Raw genomic sequence first — 24,368 nt, 5'->3', positions numbered from 1 at the left:
ATGGCTAGATTATGGTTTCATTTAAAAATTTTCAAGTTCCTAGTTGTGTTTTCCAACCGTCCAAATAATCATTCCCTTCTCTCTCTGCGTTCCCTCCAATCCTGCAAGTCTGGATCTTTGTACTCCATTAATTTTACCTCTGTACCTCCCTCTGCAACTGGATCCTCTATTTCCTCCTTGGGATACCGGACATGGATAAGATCTCATCCTGACTGACAATCAAGGCAAGAACTTTGCCCAATGCTCTACTTTCTACGCTCATAACTGAGTGGCTAAGTACAGTTCAAACTCCATAAATTCACAGATGACAAGACTGTTGTTAGTAAAATCTCGATGGCAATGAGGAGGAGTGCAAGAGTAAGACAGATCAGTTGGTTAAGTGGTGTTGTAACAACAACCTCATACTCATTATCAGTAATACTAAGAAGTTGCTAGTGGACTTCAGTAAGGAGGATTTGAAAGAATATGGACCAGTCCTCATCGAGGGATCAGTGGGGAAAAGAGTGAGCAGCTTTATGTTCCTCGCTATCAGCATCTCTGAGGGTCTGTCCTGGGCCGACCAAACTGATGCAATCATGAAGGAGGCATGCCAGCAGCTATATTTCATTAAGAGTTTGAGGAAATTTGATATGTTACCAAAGACACTTGCAAATTTCTATAAATGTATTCTGACTGGCTGCATCACGGCTTGGTATGGAGGCCTTTATAATCTTTCCCAATCATTTACAATTCCCCTCAACACTCATTCCCATTGTGACTTTTCCATTTCCTATCTCACTTTACCATACTACCTCATCCCCAGATCTATCATTTCTCCTAACCTTTACTAGTGCCCAGTTACAATTTTCCTCATTCAACATATCACCATTATCTCCCCTCAAGAACCTGTGGCCAGAGCCCAGTCTTAATCATCCTCAGTCATCTTGATACTCAATCTGTTTCCACAAAAAGCCTTTGTTGTTAAAATTCAATATTCTTTCTTTAACATTCAATTAAAATAAGAGAATGTTTGTCCCCTTCTTTTGACTTTCAGATTCACTCAGAAGCACATGGTCTAAGTGACTGTCATGACCTTTCCTAAATGAACAAGAAGCTGGCTAACATTTATATTTGCAATGAAAGCTGAAGTCAAAGATATGCTTCCTTCCCTTTTCCCAGTGCTTACTCTCATTTTCAAAAATTTAAGCAGATTTACCAAAAGCTACAAAGTGTACAGCATTGCCAACATTACTTTTTTTTCCCTCACCCACCATTGAGCTATATCAGCTTTGTTAATACAAATAACAGAGTGGATGATTTTTTTTCTGTAAAGTTGCTGAAAATTTGTCCCTCTAGTTTAATTTCAGGTCATTTTGAAATATTTAATCAGAGCCTCGAGTAGGTAAGAGGAAAATACTGTACTTTTCCATTCATTAACTGGCAAAAAATACATCTTAAGAAATGAAATATGATGTCCATGTTTAGATCACAAAATTCAACTTCAGCTCTCAACTGTGGGGAAACACAAAATCCAATTATATAGCTTTACAAGGGAGGCAGAAAACGTGAGATAAAGACGTTAATCAGATCTCTAAAAGCACAAAGACAATACACATATCTAATCATGCCAATTTTTGAAAAACACATTGAACAGATATACGGACTTGTCAAAACAAAACACAAAATACTTGCTGTATTTTACTTTATGCACATTTACTATGATTTATAAACCTATTCTAATGCATTGTGTTGATGATGCAGCTGTGAGTAAATTTTTCATTACACCTGTAAATAAGTGACAATAAACTCAACTTTGACTTTGAATTATTTGCAGCAGCAGCAGCATGCTGAGGGAAAACCGATGTATCAGTTTAACTGTGAAGATACGGAATTTATTATACACAAAATAAAACAAGGTTACCTCTTTTAGCTTAAGGGCAAGTTGGGAATCCAAATCACTTCGTAAACACAGATTATCATTTGCAGATAAATTAGAAACGTCAGCTAGTCCCAAAGCTACAGCTTCATCTTCAGGAAATTCTTCAGACTTGGAAAAAGTAAATTAAACTGATGTGTTGCACAGAAGGTTCAGAAAATACCTTTTCATGTTCATAATCAGATCATATTCCACACTAAGGATTCTTGTCCTTTGTCCCAACACACCTTAAACATCCATCATAAACTATTTTTAAATTAATTTTTAAAATACATTTCTATAGTGAAACCTCAAAGAACCCAGTAACAAAATGGAAATTTTTACAGTGCAAAACAAACAAATCCAATATATAGTTCATAACAGTAAGAAAAAATAGCACCCAAAAGAGAATTATGTAAAATTAATAAAGTAAACTAGTATTTAAGTTTTTTAAAAAATAACTTTTACTGATAATATTGTATTCACCTGAACATGCTGAAGATCAAGCATTGGTTTGGGTGCACAAAACTTCCAGCTTTAACTTCATATTGATAATTCATATCCATAATATCCCAAGATGAAGACTTGTCATCCACAGCTCCAGCAATCTGCGGAGCCCCACTTCCCTGGTGATTGCAATTTTCCCCGATCTTCTCCCTCCCTTCCAATACCCAATTTTCAGCTATTGTTGTATATTTACTTTACTCACTTTACACCGCACACTGTCGGAGCAGTGCTGCCAGGATAATCAAGGACACGACCTACCCAGCCAACAAACTTTTCGTCCCTCTTCCCTCCGGGAGAAGGCTCAGGAGTTTGAAGACTCATACGGCCAGATTTGGGAACAGCTTCTTTCCAACTGTGATAAGACTGCTGAACGGATCCTGACCCAGATCTGGGCCGTACCCTCCAAATATCCGGACCTGCCTCTCGGTTTTTTTTGCACTACCTTACTTTCCCTTTTCTATTTATGATTTATAATTTAAATTTTTAATATTTACTATCGATTTGTACTCAAGGGAGCACGAATATCGCTGTGATGATTGTACGCTCTAGTATTAATTGTTTGGCGACAATAAAGTATAAAGTATATATATCTGTATTCCCTTATAATAAAGACTGAAACAATGTACTTACTTAATTTATCTGCCGTTATTTTCCAGACTCACTTTCTTTAGGACCAACACATACTGTTAATTTGTTTTTTTATGAAGTATCTACTGACATTCTAGTTATCTATATTCATTATTTTGGGTTAGCTTTACTCTACTCCAATTCTTTCCTTTCTTATTGATCTTTTAGATATTCATTACTGTTATTTACATGCTGTTCAATCTTTTGACCTGCCACATGTCATTGTGTAATTTCATGTTTTTCTTTACAAAAAAAGTTAAAATGGGATACATTATATTTTATTAACCACAAATAGTGTACACTTTTGAAATCTCTTTCTTGTTGAAATCTGAGTATTCTGAAAGATTCTCTTGAATGCCTTCCACTACATTTCAGTTACCTAATTTGACAGTTTACTTTAACTAGCTCTGCATTCATGACCTCATAATTGCCCTTTTTAAATTTAAAACGAACCTTGGACTCCTTTTCGCTCTGTGTCAAAATAAATACAACTATTTATAAGGGATATTTTCACAGTTAGGTCATTAATGAATCCAGTCTTGTTGCACAATTCCAGAATAGCCTGCTCTTTGCTTGGCTCCAAAACATGCTGTTCTGAGAAACTACCTTTAAAATGCTATGAACTCCTACCCAAGGCTTCCTCTGCTTACCTAACTTGCCTGACTCTTTGCAGATTAAAATCCCCTTTCCATATACCTTTCTGTTAAGCTCCATTTTATTTCTCTACAATAATGAGGCTATGGTTAAGAGGCCTATATATCATTCACACAAATGTTTTCTTGCCTTTATCTCTTAACTAAATTCATTATCACATGCTTATCGCCAAAGTGGTAATTCCTCTTACCTGGTCAATATCGCTTCCACTATACCGATTACAGTGCTGCTCAAGAAATGCCTCCTGGCATCTTTCTTGTTCTAACGTTTCACTGATAAGCCGAGCAACCTCACTCTGCTGTCCAGGTTTTTCTCGTCCAATAAGAAATCTATGGAAATTTTTTTTACACATTTCTGCTTTTATTTTTCATTTACACAAACAGTACTTCATATGTTTGATTTTCTTTCAAGTCACATTCATAAATGCACTCTTCAACAAAAAGCAAATTGCTTCAGTAGCTGGAAACCAGAACTAAGACAGAAGATTTCTAGAAATGCTCTTCAGTTCAGGCAGCATCTGTGGCATCAGAGTTAATGCCTTAGGTCAACATCCTTCCATTAAAACCGAAATGCTCCTCTCCACAGATGCCAACCATTCTGCTAAGCATTTCCAATATTTTCCGCAAACAGAAACATAGAAAACCTACAGCATAATATACAGCCCACAAAGCTGTGCCGAACATGTCCTTACCTTAGAAATTACCAAGGGTTACCCATAGCCCTCTATTTTTCTAAGCTCCATGTACCTGTTCAGGAGTCTCTTAAAAGACCCTAATGTATCTGCCTCCACCACTGTCGCCAGCAGCCCATTACACGAACTCACCACTCTCTGAGTAAAAAACTTAACACAGACATCTCCTGTGTATTTGCTTCCAGGCACCTTAAAACTGTGCTCTCTTGTGCTACCCATTTCAGCCCTGAGAAAAAGCCTCCGACTATCCACATGATCAATGCTTCTCATCATCTTATACACCTGTATCAGGTCACCTCTCATCCTCTGTTGCTCCAAGCAGAAAAGGCCGAGTTCACTCAACCTATTCTCATCAGGCATGCTCCCCAATCCAGGCAACACCCTTGTAAATCTCCTCTGCACCCTTTCTATGGTTTCCAAATCCTTCCTGTAGTGAGACGACCAGAACTGAGCACAGTACTCCAAGTGGGGTCTAACCAGGGTCGTATATAGCTGCAACATTACCTCTTGGCTCCTAAACTCAATTCCATGATTGATGAAGGCCAATGCATCATATGCCTTCTTAACCACAGAGCCAACCTGCACGGCAGCTTTGAGTGTCCTATGGACTCAGATCCCAAGATCTCTATGATCCTCCACACTGCCAAGTCTTACCATTAATACTGTATTCTACCATCATATTTGACCTACCAAAATGTACCACCTCACACTTATCTGGGTTGAATATATTTAAATATACTACTCCTTAGGGGTACAGCACAATGATATGCATTACTACACCACAACTGTCTCATTTTATGATGTGGGCAACTGGCAAGACCAGCATTTCTTGCCCGCCTCTGACTGGAAACATTGCAATTCAGTGTAAAGATACTCTTATAGAGCTTTGAAGGATGGAGGTTCAGGACAACTAGATACAACAATGATGAGGAAAAGGCCTTATGTTTCCAAATGCCTAAGAGAACAACTTGCAGGTGGTATTTATGCCTTGTGCCAACTGCCCTTGTGCTTTCAGGTGATAGAGGTTGTATGTTTTTTGCATTCCTTTTTGCACTACTTCAGAAGCATTTTTATCTCTGCACCATTCTGCTGTTCTGCACTTGTTACTGTATCTTATAAGTCAGTCTATTATTGTCACATGGAACGAGGCAGTGAATACTTTGCTTTCTGTATCTTCCACATAGATCATTTCATTACAACAGTGCATTGTAGTACAAGAGAAAACAATAACATTGCAGAATAAAGTCTTACAGTTAGAGAGAAAGTGCAGTACAAGTAGACAAAAAGGTGAAGACCGTAGAGGCAGCCTTTGAAGTCATAAGCCCATCTTATCATACCAGGGGACTGCCAATAGTCTTATAACAGTAGTACATTTTTCAAGCTTTGTATCTTCAGCTCAATGGAAGTGGGGGAGGGGGAGAAGAGAGAATGTTGAGGGTCGGAGGGGTTTTTAATTAAGTTGGCTGCTTTACTGAGGCGGCAAGAAATGTACAGAGTCTATGGAGAGGAAGCTGATTTCCATGATGTGCTGAACTGGTCCACAATTCTTTGTAGTTTCTTGCTGTCTTATGTGGAGCAATTGCCATACCAAATCGTGATGCATCCAGATAGGATACTTTCTACAGTGCAATGATAAAAATTGGTGAGGGTCAAAGGGGACATGCCAAATTTATTTAGCCTCCCAAAAAAAGTAGAGGTGTTGTTGCACTTTCTTGGCCATGGCATCTTTGTGGTTGGGCCAGGATAGTGCTATTGGTGAAGGTCACACCTAGGAACCTGAAGCTCTCAATTCCCTTGACCTCAGCACCACTGATGTAAACAGGTGCACAGGCACTGCTCCCCTTCCTTAAGTCAATGATCAGCTCTTCTGTTCTGCTGACATTGAGGGAAAGATTGTTGTCATGGCACAATACCACTAGGCTCGCCTTCCTATACTCTGACTTATTGTTATTTAACTTTCAGCTCACTACCTGGTATCACCTGCGAGCTTGTAAATGGAGTTAAGAGCTGAATCTGCCAATGTAGTCTTGAGTGTTTAGGGAATAAAATAGGGGCCTAAGGACTTCATCTTATGGGGCAGTAGTGTTGAGGATAATCGTGGTGGAGACATTGTTGGTTATTCTTACTGATTGCAGTTTTACCACAAATACTGTTTAATCTGTGAATTTCAAGTAAACAATGAATTTCAGTGCATCCTGGCATATATGACAATAAATTAATTTGAATCTGCACTGCAAGACTGGCCATTTGCTGTAGTACATATTCTAGATGGTATACACTGTAGACATACTGTGACAATGCTGATAGGGGTGAAGGTTGAAAGCTGTGGAATAAGTGCTAATTAAGTGTGTTCAGTTTTTTAACTACAGCTGGTTCTATCAAGTGGAGAATGTTCTATCATTCTATTCTGCCCAATGATCTCTCCATACACTTTCCTTTCATGATAATAACTGCAGAGGGCAATATCAGTAGAACTACCTAAAGGACATGAATTTGAAACCTTAAATCTGTTTTTCTCTGCCAGATCGTGCCTGAGCCATTAAGTATTTCCAGCACTTTCTGTTTTTTCAGATTACCAGTAGTTACAGTTTTTGTTTTTATTTGACCTATGCTTTGCTCCCTTGTTTCACCAAGTCCGTTTAGTTTCAGATTTTATTACAACATTGATCCACACATAAATGAATGAACCAAATTCAAAAATCTCATATCAAGAGGCACTGGATAAAAAGGAAAGCCATCACAATTAGGGACCACGACTCCAGTGTCTGAAATAACTGCTAGGATGAAGGCAACACACATCAAAGTTGCTGGTGAACGCAGCAGGCCAGGCAGCATCTCTAGGAAGAGGATGAAGGCAAATGTTGTCTTTGCATGATAACAATTCAGTACTAGGATATCAGTGAAATCATTTCTTACAGCTACTCATTTACTTATCAGTGTATCTATTTGCAATTTCACTGATAGTGAATTTAGGCATGGAAAAATTGATACATGTACCATGCAGATCACACAAGTGCTCAACAATGACCAGTTCTGACTACCTTTCTACAACAGTCAATAACACTATCATTATCAAATTTCTCAAAATATCTGGAGGTCACCAGGAAGATTTATCTGGATCAGCAGCATACATAAATCTGTAGATAGAATAGCTGCACGTCTTGCTGGACAATTTAAGAAAGCAGTTATGAACTAGTTTTGGTCTGACGGTTTATGAGCGAAATGAGTTTGGAAAAGGAAATCTGACTCCCTTAAGGGCACTATTAAACTAGAAAATCCAGTTACAGTTTGGTTATCATCACTGATACCAGCTTATTGTTCCAGACTAAAGTACTGAATATGAACTCAGTTGATATCAGCAATAGTCCAGGTCCTACAACTGCAGGAACATAATCATTGTGCTACCTCCTCTTACAGTGTAAGAAGCCAAATTAGTCCAGTTAATATTGAAACATGATCAGTGCTCGTGGTATGAAAATACTCATGGCATTCATACTCTAATTTTAACAAACTGATGCAAATTAAATATTTAAATAAAAACACTGAAGCAAGCCCATCAACTCATCTGTATGACTTGACTTATTACAACTACTTACCTGACCAAGCCTTTGGTGTTCTTTAGAACAGTGGCTGCAAACATTTGTGTAACCCCAACCAAACTGACACCATCCACTTCAACTATCTGATCATTTACCTGGATTCTACAATAAAACAAAGAACACAAGTACAACTCTGTGATTCAATATGTTTTATCTTGTGAAGTTCAAGCAGAAAAATACAGTAACAAGGCAAATTATTATTTGATTCATTAAAATGAGACCGATTTTCTCAGATAATTAAGCTAATAAAAGGTCTTTTATTTTCTAAGTCATTCTAAAATTTTAGACACACAGATTACAATGCTGCTTTAAAATAGATCATGCTTAAATCAGAGTCACAAGAAAACCAACAAATATATTTGTCATTAAAATGCCTGTTAATGACGGAATACCAGAAATGACAAGAACAGCTTTGAATTAACGTGCAACCACTGAAAATTAAGAATTATAAATGAAAACTTTCTTTAATTTTAATTTGTTGATATTAGAAAAATTCTGGTTTGAGGTCAATAGTAAGCCAAATGATCTAAAATTTCAGACAAAATGGTGACAGTTCCAATGGGAAATCTGCCTACTGAGCAAACAATGCAGGTTAGACCTCCTGCAGATGCAGTGACTCCGTACTTTCTGATGGAGGGGAATACTGCACAGAAGATAGCCAACTTACAGGTAATTATATTTTCCTGATTAAGCCACGTTAATTTAGATTTGTTTGTTTTAGGTGTCTTCTATCACTTTAAGATATTATAATTTTTAAAATAAACTTTAATTTGAAAATATTTTGTAAGCAAATCATTCATTTTTAACAGTTCTTGAACATCTCCAATCTCACAATTGTTAACAAACCACTTGTGCGAGATTATTAAGCACTCAGAGCCTTCGTGATCAGGCTAGCTTCTTTGTGGACACGTATACTGGTGCACCTGCTCGAAGTAACCACAGATTTAGCAAGTGGGTGACCAGAGAGCAATAAACAGCTTTGAAGATATTTTAGATTGATGATTTTCATTACCATAGATGTTAGAGTAGTAGTTGTGGGCATGTGGCCAAGTGGTTAAGGCATTCGACTAGCGACCTGAAGGTCGTGAGTTGGAGCCCGAGCAGAGAGAGTGTATTGTGTCCTTGAGCAAGGCACTTAACCACACAGTGCTCTGCGATGACACTGGTGCCAAGCTGTATCAGCCCTTGCTCTTCCCTTGGACAACATCGGTGTCATGGAGAGGGGAGACTTGCAGCATGGGCAACTGCCGGTCTTCCATACAACCTTGCCCAGGCCTGCGCCCTGCAGAGTGAAGACTTTCCAGGCGCAGATCCATGGTCTCGCAAGACTAATGGATGCCTTTATGCCTTTTATGTTATACAAAATATGTTACACTATACAAGCTTTGTAGCTTTATTTCAGAACATCCCACTACTGCCTAGAAGGGGTTTGTATGTTCTCCCTGTGACTGCATGGGTTTTCTCTGGCTGCTCTGGTTTCCTCCCACAATCCAAAGATGTACCAGTTAGTAGGTTAATTGGTCATTATAAATTATACTGTGATTCGGCTAGGGTTAAATCAGGGGTTGCTGGGAAGCACGGCTCGAAGGGCTGGAAGGACCTATTCCTCGCTGGATTTCAATACATTTTTTAAAAATTTGCAATTTTAAGATCAAAATGTTATGGAAATACAGTGGTACAGTGTAAATTAATTAAAAAAATAAACATTTCCATATAAATGGTGAACTCGTGCTTCTATTGCAAGCACAGTATATTTCATTCTTAATTTCTCAAAAATAGCTAGAACACAAAAGACTGTAATTAGATCAATCTAAATGTCAATACACCAAATTGTAAAGAAGATAAATTAATTGGTTAATGTCATACCGTTTGTCTTTATATGCTGCTCCACCCTCAGTGATAGTCTTCACAAAAATTCCCAATTTTTCAAGTCCTTGATCTGCACCAACACCCATTCCAATAATGCTAATTCCAAGTCCACCTTCACCTAAATTTTAAAAGCATTTTTTACACAAAATTAATTTGTTGTTAAGCAATGACTATGTTCATTTATCACTTATTGTAGTGAAATATACCCATTTTCTTCAAAATGGTGTGCAATGAAATGGTTAAATTGAAATGTCAGGCAGTATCTTGGGCATGGGGAGTCAGCAATCTAGTCTGTGACCATGTTAAAGGAAGTAGTATCAAGGAATATTCTGAGAATGAGGAGAAACGTAGGGAAGTTAAAGATTTAGAAAATCAATTCTAGAATGAAGCACTTTGATAGCTAAAAGTTATGCCACTAAAATGCAGCTGTTGGAAAGAACTGAAATATCTTTCCGAAGTGTGTCAGATTACATAGTTTCATTTTTTGATGCACACTAAATATATCTGATGTTTTCGAAACAAACTGATAGTTGAGGAAGATGGTACTTCAAATCTCACCTTTCTCAATTTCAACTGGAAAAACATCCATTTTTTCCACCCTCTTCTCCAATTCGTATTCTGCTGACGCTGCCACGGGGTCAACTTCCTCATTTCGTCTATCATAGTCATCATTTGAATAGGTACTGTAAACCTGCAAAAAAAAATGGTTCAATTACAAATCTTCCAACAGTACTTTATTTTCAAATCAACTAATTTCATTTTGGTTCATTCAAAAAGGGTAAATTCAATCTCTGAACAAAAACCTATCTGCCTAATAAATTACTTCATGATATTTCACAATTTTTAAGTCCACATCCCACTATCAAAAAGACTATTTCACTCCTTTCAGTTGCTGCCCAAATTCTGTGGGTATTGTCTAATGCATTACCTAATACAAAGGTGAGTGCACAGCAAAAGTAATTAAATGTTAGCAGCCCTTTCTCAGATTTCAATTTCAGTGAACCACTTATTTAATCTAATCAGCAATCACCACTGAGCTAGTTACCATAGAGAAATCTTGGGCTGGAGAGAGCTGTGCAGCTGAAGGAAAGAAAAATAATAGTTTCCATCTTATCTAATAGAAGGCGGCAAGAGAAACCACAGGATTTGGTTGTCTGTCAACTCATAAAGCAGCTGCTGCCAGTCCCTGTTAGTAGGTGATTTTTAGAAAAATAACTAAACAATCCAAGATAAAATATAATATCATACAAGTATTATACTGTATATCAATAACAGTATGCTTTAAAGATGTTTACTAACATCTTTAAGATGTTTAGAATAAAATGCTTAGCATATTTTATTCTGCTCTCATTCTGTTTTATATGGATAAAGGACTGGGAGAGCGGTGACCAAATTTGCATAAAATCCAGAAATAGGAGGAACAGTAATTAGTTATGATGACTATTCATAGTGCTTCCCACGTCAAGATTGTCTGGAGATCTGGACAATACTTCCCCTGACCCCCCCATCCAAAACAAATTTCAAATCAGTACCAATGAAAATGGTAAAATAGGGAAAAGTGGCAAACTGTATTACTATTAACACATACAAAGCTCCACTTGCATGGCTAAAGGCCAGGTACTGTGGAACAGCAGAAGGATTCGGTAGTTCAGTCATCACAAGTTCAGATGTTAGGAATGAAAAGATCTGGAAAAATAAGACTAAACACGTATACCATTACTTATATCACATGAAATTAATCCACCATTCTGGGAAAGAGTACAAGCGGTGTGACAAAGATACAAAATGTGTAAACATTACAGGTTATGTGACAAAATGGTAATTTGCATGAATATTGTGATTATTTAGTTTTTATAAAATATAAATGAAAAATGTCATCTTTCAGGTTCAAAAATGTATATTCTCACAAGATCATTCCTTGAGGGATTTCAATCCAAATTAAATAAAAACCTGGCTACATAGGTAGATGGAGTGGTGAAGACGGTTATTTCCCTCAATGGATGCTGTCTGACCTGCTGAGCTCCTCCAGCACTCAGTGTATGTTGGTGAAGATGACGTTGATGGAATATTTACCTTCATGAGTCAGAACGTTGGGTATGGGAGCAAGGACTATCTTACAAGTAGCTGGTGAGACCATACTTGGGAGTTTGTGTGCAGTTCTGGTCGTCCTGCCATAAGAAGGACCCTGCACATAGTAAAGGTTCATGAGAATGTTCCAGTTATGCAGGCTTGATTGGCCCTGGATCATTGAGTTTGAATGTTGACCTTGTAGAGGTATATAAAATCATGATGGGCGTAGATAAGGTGGATGGTCAAAGTCTTTTTCTCAGGGTAGGGTTATTTAAAACAGGAAGGCACAAATTTAAAGTGAGAGGGGAAATATTCAAAAGGTACTAGAGGAGCATTTTTTCCACACAGAGTGGTAGGTACATGGAATGAGATGTCAGAGAAAGCTGTAGAGACAGGTACAATTACAAATGCTTAAAACACATTAAGCTACATGGATGGAAAAGGGCTACAGAAAAAGCAAGCAAGACTAGTTCAGACAGATGCCTTGGTCAGGATAAACAGTTGGACGGAGGGCCTGTTTCAATGCTGTACAACACTATGGCTCTAACTGAGCTTTTGAATTTTCAGTTGAGTTGTGCAAAATTCTTCTCAGGAAATACATTTTCAGACCTATTTTCTTAACTGTTCATTTTGTGGGATGTGAAAATTACATAGAAAACATACAGTACAATACAGGCCCTTTGGCCCACAAAGCTGTGCCGAACATGTCCCTACCTTAGAACTACCTAGACTTTACCCATAGCCCTCTATTTTTCTGAGCCCTATGTAGCCATCCAAGAGTCTCTTAAAAGACCCTATCGTTTCTACCTCCACCACTGCCGCCGGCAGCCTATTCCACGCATTCACCACTCTCTGCATAAAAAAAAACAACTTACCCCTGGCATCTCCTCTGTACCTACTTCCAAGCACCTTAAAACTATGCCCTCTCGTGCTAGCCATTTCAGCCCTGGGGAAAAGCCTCTGACTATTCACATGATCGATGCCTCTCATAATTGCTAGCATTTACTGCACACTCCCAAAGTGGTGTCAACCAACTTTTTGAACTGATATAGAGCCGCTGAATGGAGAGACCCAGGATTTAGATTTGATGACAATAAAGTGATATATATCCAAGTCAGGTTGTTGTGTTATTTGGAGGAGTCTGAAGATGGTAGTGGACGGTTGCTTTTTCAGACAGGAGGCTTGTATCCATTGTTGTTTGCATTCTATATTCACAAATTGGTTGAGAATATACAAACACCACTTCCAGAAAAGTTGAGATATTTTCCAAAATGCAATAAAAACAAAAATCTGTGATATGTTAATTCACGTGAACCTTTATTTAACTGACAAAAGTACAAAGAAAAGATTTTCAATAGTTTTACTGAACAACTTAATTGTATTTTGTAAACATACAGAAATTTAGAATTTGATGACTGCAACACACTCAACAAAAGTTGGGACAGAGGCATATTTACCATTGTGTAACATCACCTTTCCTTTTAATAACACTTTTTAATCGTTTTGGAACGGAGGATACTAAATGTAGTAGATTTGCAATTGGAAATTTTGTCCATTCTTGCTTGATATAAGACTTCAGCTGCTCAACAGTCCGTGATCTCTGTTGTCTGATTCTCCTCTTCATGATGCGCCATACATTTTCAATAGGAGATAGATCTGGACTGGCAGCAGGCCAGTCAAGCACACGCACTCTGTGTCTACAAAGCCACGCTGTTGTAGCCCGTGCAGAATGTGGTCTGGCACTGTCCTGCTGAAATAAGCATGGACGTCCCGAGAAGAGACGTCGTCTTGATGGCAACATATGTCTCTCTAAAATCCTAATATATGCCTCAGAGTCAATGGTACCTTCACATACATGCAACTCACCCATGCTGTGGGCACTGATGCACCCCCATACCATCACAGATGCTGGCTTTTGCACCTTTCGCTGATAACAATCTACATGGTCGTTTTCATCTTTGGCACGGAAAACTCAACGCCTGTTTCTTCCGAAAACTAGCTGAAATGTGGACTCATCTGACCACAGCACACGGTTCCACAGTCTTTCGGTCCATCTGAGATGAGCTCGGGCCCAGAGAACTTGCCAGCGTTTCTGCATAGAGTTGATGTATGGCTTCCTCCTTGCGTAATACAGTTTCAAGTTGTATTTCTGGATGCAGTGACGGACTGTGTTGAGTGACAATGGTTTTCCGAGGTACTCCCAAGCCCAGGTGGCTATAATTATCACAGTAGCCTGACGGTTTCTTAGGCAGTGCCGCCTGACGGCTCGAAGATCACGCGCGTTCAACAGTGGTTTCCGACCTTGCCCTTTACGCACTGAGATGTCTCTGAATTCTCTGAATCTTTTCACAATATTATGTACTGTGGATGTTGAAAGACCTAAATTCTCTGCAATCTTGCATTGAGAAATGTTCGTTTTGAACTGACTAACAATTCTCTCACGAATTTTGGCACAAAGGGGTGAGCCACGACCCATCCTCGCTTGCAAAGACTGAGCCTTTGATGGACGCTACTTTTATACCCGGTCATGATACCTCACCTGCTACCAATTAGCCTGCTTAATGTGGAGTCTTCCAAACCAGTGTTACTTGAATATTCTGTGCACTTTTCAATCTTATTTTAACTCTGTCCCAACTTTTGTTGAGTGTGTTGCAGCCATCAAATTCTAAATTTGTGTATATTTACAAAATACAATTAAGTTGTTCAGTAAAACTATTGAAAATCTTTTCTTTGTACTTTTGTCAGTTAAATAAAGGTTCACGTGAATTAACATATCACAGATTTTTGTTTTTATTGCATTTTGGAAAATATCCCAACTTTTCTGGAAATGGGGTTTGTAGTTGCCATGATTAATAAGTTTGTATGGAGGTCAGTGAAGAGGGTTATCTAAGATTACAACAAGATCTACATCAACTGAGGAGGTGGGCCAAAGAATAGTAGGTGGAATTTGCACTATACAAGCAGCATGCTGCAAAGGGTGTGCTACCAGTATATGTGTGTCTTAGGTGTTTAGATATGTTCAGGTTTTTATTTCAGGACATCAGTTAGGATCCCTTACTTCATATTTTCCCTCAATGGCTTTCTGGAAGATCCTTAAGATATTAAATAAAATGCAAATCCCTACATTTTGTGAAAATAAACTTGATTAAATGATTGTTTCTGTGCATGCAAGCAATTCAGTCAAATAATGGAAAGCTTTTAGTCATCGTCAAAGAAAAGGATGACTAGTGCAACAATAACTACATATTCAATAAAAGTCAAAGTATAAAAATAAAATATTTAAAGACAAACATTTAAATGATTAATGTCACTGATCAAAAGTCCAAAGTAAATTTATTATCAAAGTACATATATGTCACCATATATAACCCTACGATTCATTTTCTTGTGGGTATGCTCAATAAATCCATTATAGAATAATAACAATAGAATCAATGAAAGACTGCAGCAACTGGGTGTTCAACCAGTGAGCAAAAGACAGCAAACTGTACAAATACAAAAAGAAGGAAGAAATAATAATAATAACGAATGAGCAATAAACATCGAGAACATGAGATGAAGAGCTCTTAAGAGTGAGTCCATAGGTTGTGGTAAGATCTCAGTGATGGAGCAAGTGAAGTTATCCTCTTTGCTTCAAGAGCCTGAAGTCTGAGGCGTATTAAATGTTCCTGAACCTGGTGGTGTGAGTCCTGAGGCTCCTGTACCTTCCTCCTGATGGCAGCGGTGAGACGGCAGCATGACCTGGGTGGTGGGGGTCCCTGATGATAGATGCTATTTTTCCGTGACAACGCTCCACACAGATGTGCTCAATGGGGGTGAGGGCTTTACCCACGATGGATTAGGCCATATTTATTACTTTTTGTAGGAATTTCTGTTCTAGGGCTTTGATGCTTTCATACCAGGCTGTGATGCAGCCAGTCAATATACTCTCCACCACACAGCTATAGAGGTTTGTCAGAGTTTTTGATGCAATGCCGAATCTTTGTAACTCCTAAGGAAGTAGAGGCGCTGCTGTGCTTTCTTTGTAATTGCACTTGTGTGCTGGGTCCAGGACAGGTCCTTTAAAATTATAACACTGAGGAATTTAAAGTTGTTGATCCCCTTCATCTTTGAGCTTCCGACGAAGACTGACTCTTGGACCTCCGGTTTCCTCCTCCTGTAGATAATAATCAGCTCCTTGGTCTTGCTGCCATTGAGTAAGAGGCTGTTGTTGTGGCACCACTCAGCCAGATTTTCAATCTTCCTCCTAAGTGCTGATTCCTCACCACCTTTGATTCAGCCTATGACAACGGTATCATCAGCAAACTTGAATATGGCATTGGAGTTGTGCGAAGCCACATAAATTGATCACATAATTTTATAATGACTAACAATGATAAAAGATGAATGGCTAGTTTGACAAAATTGTGGAAATAAGATTCTGTGATATTAAAAACAGAAAATACTGGAGACTCATTTTTCCCTCCACAGATGTTGCCTGCTCTGCTGAGTACTTCATGTGCTTATTAAAGGCACAAATAATTATCTAAGTAAACAAAGTGAAACTACTGCTTGTGCTTTTGTATTTTGGCAATGGATCCAAAAGATAAATTAATGCAATGTTCCAGATCTCACAGTAAAAATAACAGAGACACCATTAATGCTCGCCATCACAAGTTATTTAAATGGAAACTTCTAGTGTCCATGCAACTAAGTGCAGAGATCAGGAGATGTCCTGCTTTCTCCAAAATTGCATTATACCAGTAGGGTGCAAAGAGAGGAAAAAAAAGCCTCAGGATTAGACATTCTACTGTATATTGCAAAGCTTTAATGTAATACATGGTTTTAAACATGCATACATTTTGGGGTACATGTAGTATACTCTTAAGACAATTGGAGTGTGGTCCACAACCTAAATGATGCACCAAGGCTACAGGTGAAGCAGCACATATTAGGGTCTAATTTTGATTGAGAGTATAAACTGGGGAAGATCGATTATTCGGAGCAAAACAAATTGCGAGAGGGATTTTATAAAAGGCATTTAAATTCATGAGGATTGAAAAAGTTAACTGGAGGGTTAAGAACTACAGGTGATCAACAAAAGAAAAAACTGCATATTGTTAAGTTAGGATCTGTAGTTGACTATCAGGTGGCAGTATTCAAAGGAGACCTGACTAAGTACTGGAAGAATACTCTCTGAAGCAGCAAATTTCAATGATTGGTAGTTCTCTGAGGATGAAAATTCTCATCTCAGTCTTAAATAGCTGATTCTTTTTTTTCCTGAGAGTAGTGAATATATAATTATAAAATAAAATTGAGATTTTTTTACTTTAGGGATATGAGAGAGTTGGAGATGCTCTTTGTCTTCCATTCTATTGGGTTGTGCTAAACTTTCAATTCCGATAGATCTTGACCAATAAATGTTAAAGATGTCAATTGACTTAATTTGCTTTGACAACATTTTCCATTTTTGCTTCAAGTTCCCTGTCTCTCCTTTTAACCTGAATAACTTTTAAAACAATAAAACAAACCAACCACACCTGAAAACAGAACTTTCAGAATATTGATGATACCACACTGACAGATTTTCTGGCTTATTGGATATTTGTCCAATAAATCACAAACCCACTTTCACTTCACTTTAAAAACTATAGTACTATACTATAATATAATACATTTTTCGGTGAACCAAGCAAGCTTCTAACGAGGCCAGAAAGAAGGCCTTGGTGAATTGGTAGGTATAGGAAACACCACTCAGTAAGCCAAATATTCGAGACTTTTGATACAGGTTTGCTTATCTTGCCAGGGGTTCCCAAACTTTTTTATGCCATGGAGCCTTACCATTAACTGAGAGGTCTGTGGATTCCAGGCTGGGAACCCCTGTGCTAGAAGATTTGATGGATTTTGCTGAGACGGCATTTTAGTTTCAGTAAGGTGCCTACAACAGATAGCTGGAGATACCAAGTATTGAACCAATCCTCCATCGTATCTTGGTAAATGAGTCCATTTGACTTGGAGCTCAGCATGCAGTCACAAGTGCTGCCGTTTACTGTAACTGCAGACAACTTGGCTCTGGTTTGGAAACAACGTGGATTGGCTGAATACTTTCCCACTGATCCTTGGGTTTAGTTCTACAGTGGTAGAAATCATGCTGGAGGTTAGTATTGCACTGCAGTGATAAAGATCGAGAAGTGTCAAGACAGTAATGCAGCCTCTTTTGACAACTCTGCACTGAGATTAGGTCAGTTGAAGAATCATTGATTAGGGTCGTAGCTTGTATGCCATCAAGAAGCAAACATATGATGGAGGTGAATTTTTTTGGGCATCCAAACACGGAGGATGTTAACAGTCCCCCAAGATTAACGGCATCAGTGACTGTAGTCAGCCCATGTAATGTGTAATGTCATGTTGAGTAAACTTTACTTATCAGCACATGGTAAATAATGCTTCAACTCTATCCAGGAGTTACAGTATACCAGATGGATTTATTGCGCACATTATACTGAAAATGACTTTAATAGCCTATACCATACAAAGGCATGCTTGGGGGTATTAGGAGGTGGTGTGACCTAGATACAAAGCCCTTTCAACTTTCTTAAATAGTTACCATGGAAACTTAATTTGAACAATGCTCTTTTGTATCCAAAATGCAGTAGGTGTAACTATCATTCATAACGGAGAACTAAGTCTCATTCAGGCTGAAGTTGAAAGATTTCTTACAATTGTACACCAAAAGGAGGAAAAAAATTGAAATAAATGACTACAGCACAAAATAATGTTTTGTAAAAGAAGTCATGAAGTCGGAAACTTCTAGATACATAAATCGCTTAGCTTAGATCACTTACTCAATTTTACATTTGTTTTAACCATGCATCGAAACAGATACTTAGTGAACTTACACCATAATTTAAAAAAAAACTTCTAATTGACAGAAAATACTTTTCAAGTAATCAGTTGTACCTTTACTAATTTCTGTGCACTTTGTCCATGTCACTGCCTATACCCATCTTCTTCTTCGGTTGTCCATCAAAATCCAACGACGACGTCCACTCCTTTAACGGTGAGATCTTTGATGACTATACAGTCCAATCCTGGGCCCACAAGCTCTATTGCAGGTGGGACATGTATATGTGGTAGTGGTGGCAACCATGGCTGTACTTCTCCTGGCTCTTCTGCTGTCTTCTGATTGTTCTTTCCATCTCCAGAATACCGATCTACTGCACCACAGACCACTGCCTTCCATACCTCTTTCATCCATGTGCCTCTCCAAACTTATCTTAAATGTTGCATTCACCACTACGGCTGGCAGCCCACTCCATGTTCACACAACACTCTGAGTGATGTCGTTCAACATCAGATTCCCCTTAAATATTTCACCTTACAACCCACACCTATGATCTCTAGTTCTGGTCTCACCCATCATCAGAGTGAAAAGTCTGCACATATTGATCCAATCTAAACCCATCATAATTTTATATCCTCTCTAAGATCTCCTCTCATTCTCCTGCACTTCCAGAAATAAAATTCTAACCTATTCAACCTGTTATTCCTGTAACTCAGATCCTCAAGTCCTGGCAAAATCATGTAAATTTTCTCTACACTCTTTAATATCTTTCCTGTCGGTAGGTGACCAGAACTATACACATTACTCCGAATTTAGCTTCACCAATGTCTCATACAACTTCAACATAACATCCCAATTTCTGTACTCAATGCCCTGCTTTATATAGGACAACATAACAAAAGATTTAAAAAGATTATTTTTATTTGTCACAGGCATATAGAAACAAAGCATACAGTGAAATGTATCATTTTGCATCAGCAACCGACACAGTCCGAGATTCTGCTGGTGGCAGCCTGCAAGTGCCACCATGCTTCCACCTCCATCATAATGTGCCCACAACTCACTAACCCTAATTGTATCTTTTGAATGTGGCGGGAAACTGGAGCACTCAAAGAAAACCCATGCGGGTCACGAGGAAAATGTACAAACTGCTCACAGATAGCAATGTGAATCACTGGCACAGTAAAATGACTGCACTAGTCGCTATATTACTGTGCTGTTCTTTACGACCCTATCTACCTGTGGTGCCACATTCAAGGAATTATCGATCTGTAGTCCCAGATCCCTGTGCTCTGGATTTTGCAGCATTCTGATAATACAAGATGCAAATTACTCGCACCAATAATTAGAGAGGTTTAAGTAACATACAACAAACACAAATACACATACAGCAAAAACTCAAATCACTAGTAAGACCTTCACCACTCCCCCCATGTTGTTTCCTCAGAGTAACGTTAAGCCACCTGGTAGGTCTTAAACAACACAAAATCAGGAAAATTCAAAAAAAATCACCTCTCAGTGAAGATTTTTTAAGAATATAACTCATCTCAAATCAGAGGAAAATACAAGGTGGCAACTCTATCAACCTACCAGAAAGACCAAAAACATTAGTTCATATAGTGTTTAAAAGCACCCTAATGTTCAAAATGTTTCAAAAGACAGACAAGAAATAGTAACCCGAAGCCTAGACAAAGAAGGGTTTTAAAGGAAGTGGAAAAATAAGGAGCAAATGTCAGTGTGGGACAACAGTGACTGAAAGCACGACCATAGTAATGCCCTCTATTAAATGTTTGAATATTAAGTTGAATGCAATTGCTTTATATAAAGGAATAAATTCTCAGAACAAGTGAACAATTGGGTAAGCCTCTCAAAATCTTTCAAAGTCATTATAAAAATAAAAAGGCAAATTATTCTTTCCATGGCATATATTTATTCTTCAACCGTCAGGCTCTTGAACAAGAGGGGATAACTTCATTCAACTTCACCTGCACCATCACTGAACTACTCCCATAACCTATAGATTCATTTTCAAGGACTCTTCATCTCATGTTTTTGATATTTATTACTTATTTAATTATTTTTTTCTCAGCTCAAGCTGGTAAAACCTGTCGCAAAGGCATAGCCAAGTACATTCAATTGCTAGGAGCTGCTGTTTAATACCACGGCTTTCTGAAGGTTCACATAAATATTGCTGTGTAAGCCTAATTGTTTAATGCTATTGTGTGGTGACTTTGGGCTGATACCAGTTGTTGATACTACTATTGGAACAATGAATATCCTGCTCATGTTCCATAGTCTTTCTATTTCCTTGTTTAATTCAGCATATTTCTGGTGTTTTTCACTTAGTGATTTATATATATTGTGTGTGTTTGGAATGGCTTTATCTGTTAAGTAAGTTTTTCTTGCTTGTTTATCCTGTAATATTATATCTGGAGAGTTATGGAAAAAGAGAAAACACGTTAACATTATGAATGGGGGGGTGATGGAGAAGACAAGGGAAATGAGTCTATCAGGTGAGGGCAGGGCCACCCTTTTCCATAGATAAGCTATTGAAGTCATCTAGTTGACAGGTTAATGAGGGAAGTTACAGAGAATACAAACAAAAGTGTATGAAAACTGTAAATTGAAGTAGTTATAGAGAGAATGCAAAGGAACATGAAAGCTGCAAAATGCAGAGATGTAGGGAATAACCAACATATCAGGCCATGTTAGTGGAAAAGGAAAATAAATCGTAATTCCAGACAGAAAACAGAATTAGTCACTTCTGATACAAAATAGGGAAATTAAGTTACCTGAAGTTACTGAATTCGATATTCAGTGTCAAAGGCTGCAATGTGGCCAGATAGAAGATAAAATGCCATTCTTCAAGCTTGCATTGGATCTCATTACCACAGCACAAGAAGCCATGGATACACAGGTCAGAATGAATGTGGAATGGAAAATTAAAGTGGCTTAAAGACTGAATGCAGATACTCTGCAATCACGCAATATGTGTTTGAATTCTCCATTGTGGAGGGGACCCCATCACGAGCATTGAATTCTGAACACTATTTTGGAAGTGCAAGGAAATCACTGCCTGTTAGCATCTGTGGAAAAACAGTTATTGTTTCAAATTGAAGACCCTTTATCAGAAATAAAAAATAGACAAAGGGATGATTTAATAATTTTTATAACTACGTAGATAAGATGCATGGTGGAAAATTATAACTCAGTGTATTTTAGTCTCAATTTGCTGCCTGATTCATTTTTAAAAAGTGCTCATAATCAACAAAATTTATTAAGGCAGAAAAAAACTTGCCACTGAGAAACATTTTAATAATTGGAGCTCAAAAATAGATTTGTATACACCAAGGTTCACCTCTTCCTCCATCGCAATTTCTATTTTTCAAATTCAATGCAAGAAAGGAAATATTCAGCAGTCAAGTCACATTTATGGAAAGAGAAATAAAGTTAACATTTCAGATTTAAGGTCCTTTATCAGAATGTCAATATACTCATGAAGGATTTCAACCTGAAACATTAATTGCCTCTCTTCTCATAGATGCGTTATACCTGCTGTATATTTTCAGCACTTTCTATTTTTATTTTAAACTCCAGCATTAGCAGTACTGTTTTAATATTTAGATAAGTAAAGGCCTATCTGAATTGTGGCACTGCAGATATTGTGTTTTCTGCAACATCAGGCATTTAGGGCAATGGGTCAGATCACCAAATCCACTTTCACTTTTGACGTTACTGGACCCCAACCTCACTACAACCAACAACCAACTAGGTTCCATTGGGGCAGGGAAAGGATGGTACAGAAAAAGAACTTCGGTGTACAAAGGATGTAGAAAATCTAGTTAAGAAGAAAAGCTCTAGAAAAGTTCAAGAAACTAGGTTCTGTTAGAGCTCTAGGAAATTACAAGGTTGCCAGGAATGAGTTTAAGATTAAAATTAGGAGAGCTAGAAGGGGCCATGTGAAGGCCTTGGCGAGCAGGATTAAGTAAAACCCCAAGGCATTCTACAAGAATGTGAAGAGCAAGACGATGACCCGTGTGAGAATAGGACCAATCAGATGCCATAATGGAAACGTGGGGGGGGGGGGAGGTAGCGGAGGAACTTAATGAATATTTTGCTTCAGTATTCACCAGGGAAAAGTACCTTGGCAATTGTGGGGATGACTTACAGTGGACTGAAATGCTTGTGCATATAGACATTAGGAAAGAGGACGTGCTAGAGCTATTGAAAAGCATTAAGTTAGACAAGTTGCTGGGTCCAGAGGAGATATACACCAGGCTATTGTGGGAAGCGAGGGAGGAAATTGCTGAGCCTCTGGTAATGATCTTTGCATCATCAATAGGGACAGAAAAAGTACCAGAGAATTGGAGAGTTGCAAATATTGTTCCCTTGTTCAAGAAAGGAAATAGAGATAACCCAGGAAAGTATAGACCAGTGAGCCTTACTTCAATAGTGAGCAAGTTGTTGGAGAAGATCCTGAGAGGCAGAATTTATGAGCATTTGGAGAGACAAAATCTGATTAGGGATAGTCAGCGTGGCTTTGTCAAGGGCAAGTCATGCCTTACAAGCCTGATTCAATTCTTTGAGGAGGTAACAAATCACATTGATGAAGGTAAAGCAGTGGATGTAGCATATATGGATTTCAGTAAGGCATTAGATTAGGTTCCCCAGGCAAGGCTCATTCAGAAAGTAAGGCGGCATGGGATCCAAGAAGACCTTGCTTTGTGGATCCAGAACTGGTTTGCCCACAGAAGGCAAAGGGTGGCTGTAGATGGTTTGTATTCTGCATGAAGGTTGGTGACCTGTGGTGTTGCACAGGGATCTGTTCTGGGATCCCTCCTCTTTGTGATTTTTATAATCGAGCTGGATAAGGAAGTAAAAGGGTAGTTTAGTAAGTTTGCTGATGACACAGAAGTTGGGGGTGTTGTGGATAGTCTGGAGGGTTACAGCGTGAGATTAGAGGTTAAATCGATAGGATGCAGAACTGGACTGAGAAGTGGCAGATGAAGTTCAACCCAGATAGGTGTTAAGCGATTCATTTCGGTAGGTCAAACTTGAAGATAGAATATAATATTAACGGTAAGTCACTTGGCAATGTGGAGGATCAGTGAGATTTTGGGGTCCACATCCATAGGACACTCAAAGCTGCTGCGCAGGTTGACAGTGTTGTTAAGGCGGCATTTGGTGTGTTGGCCTTCATCAACCATGGGATTGAGTTCAAGAGCCGTGCAGTAATGTTACAGCTATATATGACCTTAGTTATACCCCCAATTGGAGTAACGTGTTCAGTTCTGGTCACCTCACTACAGGAAGGATGTGGATACTACAGAGAGAGTGCAGAGGAGATCTACAAGGATGTTGCCTGGATTGGACAGGGTGCCTTATGAGAATAAGTTGAGTGAACCTGGCCTTTTCTCCTTGGAGCAATGGAAGAGGAGAGGTGACCTGATAGAGGTGTATAAGGTGACAAGAGGCATTGATTGTGTGGATAGCCAGAGGCTTTTTCACAAGGCTGAAATGGCTAACATGAGGGGGTATAGTTTTAAGGTGCTTGGAAGTAGGTACAGGGGGGGATGTCAGAGGTAAGTTTTTCACACACAGAGTGGTGGAATGCATTGCCAGTGACGTTGGCAG

At 38.5% G+C, this 24,368-nt stretch overlaps 1 protein-coding gene across 1 annotated transcript in view; it reads right to left on the bottom strand.

Moving 5' to 3' along the window:
• The window catches only part of LOC140199569 (neurabin-1-like), a 73,159-nt gene that overhangs the window by 33,372 nt on the left and 15,419 nt on the right, over window positions 1-24,368 (bottom strand). Inside the window, exons 3-7 of the mRNA XM_072261857.1 lie at window positions 10,400-10,532; window positions 9,839-9,959; window positions 7,970-8,074; window positions 3,873-4,011; window positions 1,901-2,026 (exon numbers count right to left, since the gene is read on the bottom strand). Of these exons, the coding sequence (XP_072117958.1) occupies window positions 1,901-2,026; window positions 3,873-4,011; window positions 7,970-8,074; window positions 9,839-9,959; window positions 10,400-10,532 (624 nt within the window). The remainder of the gene's footprint in view (window positions 1-1,900; window positions 2,027-3,872; window positions 4,012-7,969; window positions 8,075-9,838; window positions 9,960-10,399; window positions 10,533-24,368) is intronic.

This window comes from Mobula birostris, chromosome 6 (assembly GCF_030028105.1).
Source record: "Mobula birostris isolate sMobBir1 chromosome 6, sMobBir1.hap1, whole genome shotgun sequence".
In the NCBI taxonomy this organism is placed as follows: Eukaryota; Metazoa; Chordata; class Chondrichthyes; order Myliobatiformes; family Myliobatidae; genus Mobula; species Mobula birostris.
Note: the sequence above shows the minus strand (reverse complement) of the source record. Positions and strands in the feature narration are given on the sequence as shown.